At 44.6% G+C, this 9,553-nt stretch overlaps 1 protein-coding gene across 1 annotated transcript in view; it reads right to left on the reverse strand.

Annotated features, from left to right (window-relative positions):
* The window catches only part of dnah7 (dynein, axonemal, heavy chain 7), a gene marked incomplete at both ends in the record, with an annotated part of 80,162 nt that overhangs the window by 57,389 nt on the left and 13,220 nt on the right, over positions 1-9,553 (reverse strand). The window contains 9 exons of the mRNA XM_084478857.1: positions 738-950; positions 1,576-1,703; positions 2,003-2,105; positions 2,694-2,862; positions 4,232-4,341; positions 4,746-4,958; positions 5,298-5,438; positions 5,761-5,959; positions 8,384-8,577. Coding sequence (XP_084334983.1) covers positions 738-950; positions 1,576-1,703; positions 2,003-2,105; positions 2,694-2,862; positions 4,232-4,341; positions 4,746-4,958; positions 5,298-5,438; positions 5,761-5,959; positions 8,384-8,577 — 1,470 coding nt within the window. The remainder of the gene's footprint in view (positions 1-737; positions 951-1,575; positions 1,704-2,002; positions 2,106-2,693; positions 2,863-4,231; positions 4,342-4,745; positions 4,959-5,297; positions 5,439-5,760; positions 5,960-8,383; positions 8,578-9,553) is intronic.

The following is a 9,553-nucleotide window of genomic DNA, read 5'->3' on the forward strand; positions in this document are numbered from 1 at the left end:
ATTTAGCAGGGTAAAGTAGAGCAGATGGAAACAGTTCTCATTATCACTGTTATTAAAGTCTGCTGAGATACAAGGCGTATCACTATGGTTATTGAGGTGTTGGCTTCAGTGCAGAGAATGGTTGATGCTATGAGCAGGCATTCTTGGTCAATTATCGTTTGCTCTAGGTATCAATTTTGTAATTTGTTTAAATCAAATACATGAGAAAGCAGTTTGCAACAATAAAAATGCATTGTTTCCCTCAAATCCATAAATCGACAGGCATACCCTAACCCACAGCTAGTAGCTAACCAACAGACCAAACCTAACCCTCAGACTAGAACCGGACCAACAGCTTAAAACTAACCAACAGACCAAACCTGACCAGCAGACTAAACCTGACCAACAGTGTGAAACTAACCAACAGACCAAACCTGACCAGCAGACTAAACCTGACCAACAGTGTGAAACTAATCAACAGACTAATACCTCACCACAGCTTAAAACCAACCAACCAGCAACTAGCCGAACCTGACCGACAGACTAAACCTGACCAACAGTGTGAAACTAACCAAGAGATTGAAACCTGACCCACAGCTTAAAACTAACCAGCAACTAACCAAACCTGACCAACTAGCCAAACCTGACCAACTAACCAAACCTGACCAACAGACTCAACCTGACCGACAGACTCAACCTGACCCTCAGACTAAAACCCGACCCTAAGACCCGGGGACGGCGGTGTCAGCGTGCGGTACCTTGAGGTTGCCGGCGGCCGTCAGGACGGACTTGACGGCCCGCATGCCGTAGTCGTAGTGGTGCTGGGAGGACAGCTGCTCGGAGCACAGCCGGTACGTGGCCACGATCTTCACCGACAGAGGGCGCGCCGTCACAAAACCGCACGAGTAGAGCACGATCTCGGCGATCATGGCGTAGTCGGGCACCATCATGGCCACCGTCCTGAACAGGGCCTGAGAGAGGAGGCGTTACCTGTCAGCCATGGTGGTGATGATAACGCCACCGTAATGTTGACTAAAGTATTTACAATTATATTTACAACTACATTGACAGCAATATTTACAACGATATTTTCCGAAGTATTTACAACATTATAACGTGTGTGTGTGTGTGTGTGTGTGTGTGTGTGTGTGAGCGTGTGTATGTATTTGTAAATGAGCATGGGATACTCAAATAAACCAATGATACTTTGTTAGTTTTGTATTCAGATTTGACAACACTATTTCAATACTTTGGTAGCACTTACACTTGCCGTCCAGTGTGAGACAGACTTTAAACTGGTTCTAATCATAATAATAATATTATTATTATATATATATATATTATTTCCATATAATGTGTCAGATTATAATATTTTATATTATTAGAAGTATTTCTATATATTTCCCCCCACCCCAATGCTTCCAATGCATATGAGCATATGTCAGTGTGTGCATATAGGTGTGTACGTGTGTGTCCAGATGAATGTGTGCGTCTATAACGTGTGTGTGTGTGTGTGTGTGTGTGTGTGTGTGTGTGTGTGTGTGTGTGTGTGTGTGTGTGTGTGTGTGTGTGTGTGCACGAGCGTGTGCGTGTTACCTTGAGGTTGTCAGGCAGCTCAGAGCGTCCAGCGTAGCCGGGGTTCATGGTGATGAAGACGGCACAGGAGGGGTCTAGCTTCAGCTCTGTGCCCTCAAACAGCAGCATGTCAGCCTTGGCCTTGATGCCTGGAGGACAACACCGCTTTAACCGCCTGCCGGCTGAACCTGCCCACCTGCCGGCTGTAACCTCATCCACTGGCAGGGATTTACTGTACAAAACCACTCCCCATAAACTCACTAATGGTTAAAACATAACATTGATTCCATTCATCACCTTTACTCATAAATGTCATACAAATACGAGGAGTAAAGCACCCGGTTGGGAGTCTGCCACTAATCGTAACCTAAACACACACACACACACACACACACACACACACACACACACACACACACACACACACACAGACAGAAAGGCGTGCTACCTCTCTGTATGGTGAGGATCTGCTGTGCCACCACAGAGAGCACCTCCAGGTCGATGCGGTTGAACTCGTCAAAGCAGGCCCAGGCGCCACAGGACAGCAGGCCCTGAGACAAACACGCTCAGCGTTCACAGAGAATACCCCCTTCACCTTCTTTTTATATGTAACTTTTTATTAGAAAATAGTCATAACCTATCATCAATCATAAAAAATACAATTTCTATATTTTTTTTAACGTATACAATCCCATCCGGCGTCGCAACAGCCCTCGTCAAAACTCTTTAATGGGCCCTATTCACCGTGCCATCCACGATCCAGCTAGCAAGCCACAGTTAGCCACAGTTAGGTGTCTTTGTTTGGCGCAAGGTTGCTGCTGTGAAGGGCATGTTCTTTGTGTTTGTTTATTTCATTAGCGCAGTAAACGGTTTACTTGACCGCTGAGCTACCAAGGAGTTTACAATGTCAAGGGTCAAGTCTAGATACAAGATGGTTTTCTGAAAAGCCCTTCAAGGTCCTCATAAACCATCTTGAGATAACCTAAGGTCAAGTGTCCCCGTATTGAAGAAGCACTAAATATCAAAAGGTCTTAATAACACCAGCTGAGGGGTGTTAAGAGGACTTGGTGCGCACGCGTGTGCACCAAGTCTGTGTGCGTGTGTGTATGCTTGCATGTCTGTGTGTGTGAGACACTCACTTTGAAGAACTTGCCAAGAGCAATATAGTCCAGTCCGTCCGAGCAGTTGAACACCACACACTGCTTGGCCACGGCCTTGGCCAGGTCCTTGGTGGTCTCCGTCTTCCCCGTGCCAGCGGGGCCCTCGGGGGCCCCTCCCAGGTAGAGAGCAAGGGCCCCAAACAGTGTCCTAAAGGAGGATGAGGTGTGAGCACTAAGCATGCCCCATGCATCACAGCCACTGCTGCATGATTGACGAGTACATTTCTACATGTAGTTTATTCCGAACACAATCTTGAAACATCCCTTTTTAGTGTAGCTCTCTTTGAATACCCAACTCTCAAACGTTTCTCTGTGATTCAGCATTTTTTTTATTATTTCAAGCTAATTGTCTATAGGCCTGTCACGATAAGCGATAAGCGATAATATTGCCGTTTTGAGACCATTTTCAACTAATATAATGATAATGGCATAATAATGCAAGTACAACCTTTCAAAGATCAATAAACTGTTATTTCTAAAGAATATTTAACACTGGAACTGGCAGACATTTTAAATATCCAAAATAAATAAACAAAACAACCAAAAACAATAAATAAAATTGAAATAAAACTACATGAAGCGAACTACAACTGTCAGTGAGTGCGCACCATTTGAACTGTCCTGTTTGTACTTTGTCGACTAAACGCCCCAGTGATTGTGGACTGAAGACGGAGATGTCCCATGATCTGTTTTTTTTCGCAGCTGGGAAAACTGCATCGGCTTTAGGTGCAGATGCATGTTTGTTGTATTGGCGCGTTTAGTTTCTACCGTTTTACAACAAATGCGATATACCGGCTTGCACAGGTTAAGTGGTTCACCGCAGTCATTCGGTTTGAACCTGAAGTGCTCCCACATGGCAGCTGTCGCGTTCGGCTTTGAAACCAATTCCATCTTTGTTTTTCATTCTTCCAAATCTCAACTAGCGTTTTCTCTGGCTTGTTACTCCTCACGGGGCTCTCACGCTGCACTCAGGCATAGAATGTCTAGGAAGACGGGCGTATAGACGGGCTCTGACCCTGTGTAACGCCAGGGCTCCGCCTCCCCACACAGAGACCATGCGGCTGACCAGTGACTGACACGACTCGAGGGTTACCTCCTCATTACGCCAAGGACGCAAGAGGGGTCTGTCGAGACCGATGCTCCGGAGTGAAAACTCTTGTCATCCAGTCTCTTTGATAGCGAGAGACACAAGAAAAAAATTATAATTTTTTTTATCGCGGACGGCAAAATTATCGTCTCATTTTAATTGATTGTGCGATTAATTGATTTATTGCTTATCGCGACAGGCCTAATTGTCTACTTGTTATTCGTTGTGATGTTGGTAATATTTTTTGTACTGGAGCGCAGTTTAAATTGTTTGTTTGATTGATGGATTCTACAATGCGGTGATTACTTTACTGTCCTTGCATCCCAAACTGAGGACACATTTATACATTCATTAAAACTCTTTTTAGGAATGCCCAGCGGAGGAAATCTACAAACAGCGTGTTGCCTGACGATGGGGCCATCAGGCGTACCGGTAGCAGCGGTCGGTGAGCGGGGTGATCACCAGCCGGGGAGTGTTCCCCAGATACTCGTAACCGTAAGCCAAGCCTGCGTTAATCATCTTCGTCTGCAGCTGATTCTCCTGTAAGACCAAGAGCAGTCAGACATCAGTGCATCCTGGCTGTATATCATGGAGGAGCATAAAATGAGATCGACCTTGTTACTCTGTTAGAACGTGCAACTCTTAATGCATGCAAGAGTGTTTCTGAGGAAATAACATTGAAATTAAAAGAAATGCGATCTGTTATACAATTAACAGAGTAAAGGGAAAAACTATGCTCGGGTTCAACTAATAATGAGTGGGCAGAATACTAATTAAGATACCTGTAAGCAAGACAACTTACACACTACCTGCTGACCCCTGACCTGCATCTGTATCCATTTGTTTTGATAACGGCACTGCATTGTACATTTGTAACATCGGACCCAAGCATCTGCTAGTCCTGGTCAAAAAACATGAGTAGCATGCTTCCAGTACCCACGTACCACCCAGTAGTAGCGCAGTTGGCTGAGCCACTCAAAGTCGTTCTCGTCGCTGACGCCCTTTTGGATGAGTGTGGCCAGCACGTCCCTGGCGTGGACGTCCAGCACCACCAGGGCACCCAGAGTCACCCGGTTCTGCTTGGACAGTTTCCCACGCACCAGCGTCACAATGTCGTCAATCTGCCCGTTGTTAATCTGAAGGTATTCGTCTAGAGCCTGGGCAGGGAGAGATGGCGATTGATGTTAGGAGCGAATGCTCGGCAGACGATGGCTAAACTGGGAGTGGAGATGGCCGCAGTGATTCCTGGCGGTTGTTTCTCCAGTAGAGAGAGTCTTCCGGGAAGAGTGGAGATGTTTTTGCTGCTTTTACCCCCCTTGTCTAACGTTTAGAATGTTCTTTAGAAGGAAATATCAACTGAAAGACATTGTGGGACATTCCAGTGTCTGAAGTTATTTTATATTGAACCATATTGCCTACACCCCCTAACCCTATTGCACAATATCATGTCTAAGAAGTCACAAATAAGAAAAATAATAAATACTTTGCGGGCCAACCTTAGGTCCTGAGACGATGGCCTGGTGGATATCCTTGGTCCAGTAGACCTGAGACACACACAGTACGGTCTGACCAGGCCATGCTCGCACCCAGTTGATCCTCAGGTCCTTGGGGTACGCTTCGATGGCCTCCCCAATCACCTGAGACGGAGAACAGCCGAGAGAGGAAGTGTGAAAACAACAAGTCCACAGAGGGAAACTAATTTGTACAACAGTGTATTTGATTGGCCTATGCAGTGTAGGTGTATGGTTCAACCAATATTTCTATATATTACATTCCCTTCATTGATGAATTTCTTGAACAAACCCACCTCTAGGAACCGTTAAGCAAGATGCTTTGATCCCAGACTATTCATTAAAGACAAAGTAAGACGCTTTGGTTAAAAGCATCCGCTTATAGTGAAAGGAATATACGGCAACATTAATTAAAACAGCCAAGAAGATAGGAAGAAAGAGGGGTGACCTTGTGCAGCGAAGCAGACATGTTTTGCTCCAGCTCCAGCAGCCACTTCTCCACCTGGCCCCTGGCTTTAGAGGTGGAGATGGTGTTCAGCAGCTCAACCACCTCCCCTTCGCTGCTCGACATGTGGGTGATGTCCAACACGTCCGTGAAGACCACGCTCGCGATGCCCTCAAAGCACTTCTTCAGGTGGGGCTTCACCCTGGGGACCAGCAGAGACAAAGCAAAATCCAGGGCGGTCTGAGCTGATCATGGGTACACCACATAGGTCAATATGTCTACACTAGGTAGGTATCAGATACAGGGACCTTGGATCATTCTTTCATCCTGCATGGGAGGTCACTCCTGTTTCATGGTTTGGAGTTAAAATTTAAAAGGATCCCAAACATTTAAATCAAACTAAATCAAACTCAAGAGAAAACACCCTGGTTGCTTTTCGTGAAGAAATTGTGCTATGCGAACTATGCTATGTGACTTCACCTGGCAGTAAGATGTCATGGTACACATTAAGTGTAATTCAATGTTTTTATAGGTGGCAAATCTATTGAAAAAGGCTGGCTTCTGCTGGTCATTTCATTGTCAAGAAAAACATCTGTATGAGGTAGAAAATCAGGCATGGATGACTTTACAAACACACAAACAAGACATGAGACTAAAAGCTGTCACTTGTTGCCCACATGTGTCGTTGCGACAACAGTAATTTGCTTGCAGCCCCAGCTGTTGTATTGCTCACTGTGTGGGCTATCCAGGGGAGCTGTAATATGCATGAGCTGTAACATATTTATGTAAACGGTCCTTATGTTCTAATATTGTTTCACAAGTTTCCAAAGCAGCAGATATGAACTGAACTTGATTGAAATACATGGTCCTAGTTGATGATTATATCACATAAGCTGATCTGTCATTTGAACGTGTATCTATCTATTAATGCTGCAAAAAATTTTTTTAACAAGCCAATCAAAGACTACGAACATGACAGAGCCAGACTTCCTAATCACAAAGGATTAAAGATTAAACAAGTACCGGAGACAAAAACTGAGCAGAGTGAAGTGAGAATCACTGCTTCAGACATTTAAAAACCATTTCACACTTGAGCTCTACGTATAAGCCTGTTACTCAAACAGAGGAGTGCCGGGCACTGAACGATAGACAATAGAGTGGTACTCCTATGTTTAATATGGAGGATTATCAATGTCTTTGAGCTGCTCCATGAAAATGCCTTCCAGTACAGATGAGCCCACCTCCCTGCCAGCCCAGAGCGCCAGTATGAAGACCTCTCCCTCCCCAGCGGAGCATTGGATTGGACGCGTCGCCTCAGCTAACTAAACTGGCCTAGCATGTTGTCAGACACTTGACAGCCGTCCACTTCATCCCTAAAATCCTAAACTTAACAGCGGAGCACAACGCTCTGTGCCTCTAATGCAAATCCCCAGGAGAAGGAGAGAGAGACTGATTGAAAGAGACAGAGAGAGTCAGAGAAAGAGAGAGGTAAAAAAAAAATGCACAGCACCTTTGTCTAACACCATCCATTATTAACCAAATACCTTCTGTTAAATGAGACAAAGGTTGCTTATCGGAGGCTTCTTGGGGAAGGCGCGGTGCAGTTAAAATAGGCCAGGGAGCGATGTACATGCAACACAAGTGCTATAATTAAATTCTCACAGTCAGTAAGGGATTTTCATCCTTGAAATGAGTTTCCCAAGGCCCCAGCTCTCATAAATCCCCCCTTCAGTATCTTTCTTTTAACCCCATCCATTCCTCTTTTGGGATGGTCTTTCTATTGTGTTCCAGAAAATGCAATCACTGTCGCTTTTACCTGATGCTTTTCATTGGCTATGCAATCTAGACTTGTGGCACAGATGCTTGCTGAACTGCAAACTTTCCCAACGCATCCTTTTACACGTTCTTTTCTTTTTCATTCAATGTGTCTGAATGCAGTCCTCTGCATGTAGTTATTTACAACAATCACAATATGTGCTTGGGGTATTTCTTTGGAGAGGCAAAACCCACAGCATGTGCTCTATATGATAATAACGAGATTAGAGTTCCTAAAGGAGGAATTTAGCAGATCTGTTGTGCGAGACAATAAGCTATAGTAGAAAAAATTGTCCCCAAATGACTTATAATGGGGAGGGATTCTTAAGAGCAATCAATTTGGCAAGCTTCGCAATCAGTCTAGTGATTGGCTGCCTGGGTTGATTTGGACCGCCAGACCCTGAGTGCGCCTACACTTGCCATGGGAAGCCTCTCCAAGTCATCAACGGACGCCTGATCAATCTCCCTTCAGGGAACTTTCAGCGGGAGAACGTTGTGCTCCTCCACTAGTTAAGTCCCCATTGAAACCCTTAAATGGAGTTTCAGGATTGTGGTTTCGTTTTCTTCCAGCTAATTGCCACCGACTGTACCAAGGAATGCATCATGGTAATTGTAGTTAAAATGATGCATTATGCTACATTTAGCTACATGTATGCTAAATGTATGCATTAGCATACATGTAGTTGAAGAGAGGCATCATGTACTTGTAGTTAAAATGATGCATTATGCTACATGAAGCTGAACTTATGCATTGGCGTACATGTAGTTGAAGAGAGGCATCATGGTATTTGTAGTAGTCAAAAAGGTTTACCTGGTGGGGTCTTTGGTCTCAGAGAGGATCTCCAGCAGCTCGTCGTTGGAGAGGAAGAAGAAGCGGGGGAAGAAGAGGCGTTTCTTCTCCAGGTAGTCGTTCAGACCCTTCAGGATCAGCTCCAGGAGCTCATTGGCCTTCTTCAGCTTCTCCAGCATCATGTCTATGGCCACCACTGCGAGCACATGCTTGTCCTGACACGGGCATGAGCGACACACACACACACACACACACACACACAGTAGCAGGAAGAGTAACTAAAATGTGCAACAAGTAGCAAAAGTAATAGTTCTGGTTATGTCCCAAAACCTGCAGGTGGTACGTGGAGTTTTATTCATGAAATGGAGAAATGTACAAAAATAGAAAAAAATATATAAATCATTTAAAATAAATGTAGTACAGATATTGTTCACTTCATATCATGTCGCATTGTGCATTCCATCATATTTTTTTATGTTTATGTTTTCGTTTGTTAGCTAAAGCAGCATTTCAGACTTTTTATTTCCACTTTTTCAACTGGCGATGGCCTACTTCTCTCCTCTCTATAATAGTGAATAAAGTGCTGGCTCTCTTTGCTCAGCCATTGCATGGGTCAATTTAGTGGCAAACCTAAAGGTGATGGTGGGAAGCAGTGCCCTAGATGACAGGGCAGACACAAAAGGCCTTTTCACAGTCCTCCGTTTTGAGACGCCAAACTAGAAGTCTGAGGAATCATGTGGACACTAGCAGTATATATGCATCTACACATTGGGCACCTTTTGGGTTGAATTGAAAGACACAACACGGTACATCTTTGTCTATGTCTCTTCTAAGGACACAATCAATCGATACATCTCAGACCATGCGTTGCTTTGCTTTGACCTGTGACCTATCTTGGTATTCAGTAAAGGCTACGGTACAATACGGAGAAGCTGGGCTGTGAAGAAACACTTTCATCTGCCACTGCTTGGCTACAAAGTTAGCAGTGGACCCGGCAACAGTCTGTCTAGAAAGGCCTAATAATTGTTTTTTCCCCCCGTCTTCATTGGTATTGATTTCTTATTACCCGCTGTGACTGAAGTAGAGGCATGGGCTGTAAATGAAATGATGAGTCAGGCTGGAATAGCTTTTCTTCTCCCGCGCCCTGACTTAAAAAGCCAGTAATAAAGGCCTGGTAATAGGCCGCATCTC

This window comes from Micromesistius poutassou (assembly GCF_964030765.1).
Source record: "Micromesistius poutassou genome assembly, chromosome: 14".
NCBI classification, from domain to species: Eukaryota; Metazoa; Chordata; class Actinopteri; order Gadiformes; family Gadidae; genus Micromesistius; species Micromesistius poutassou.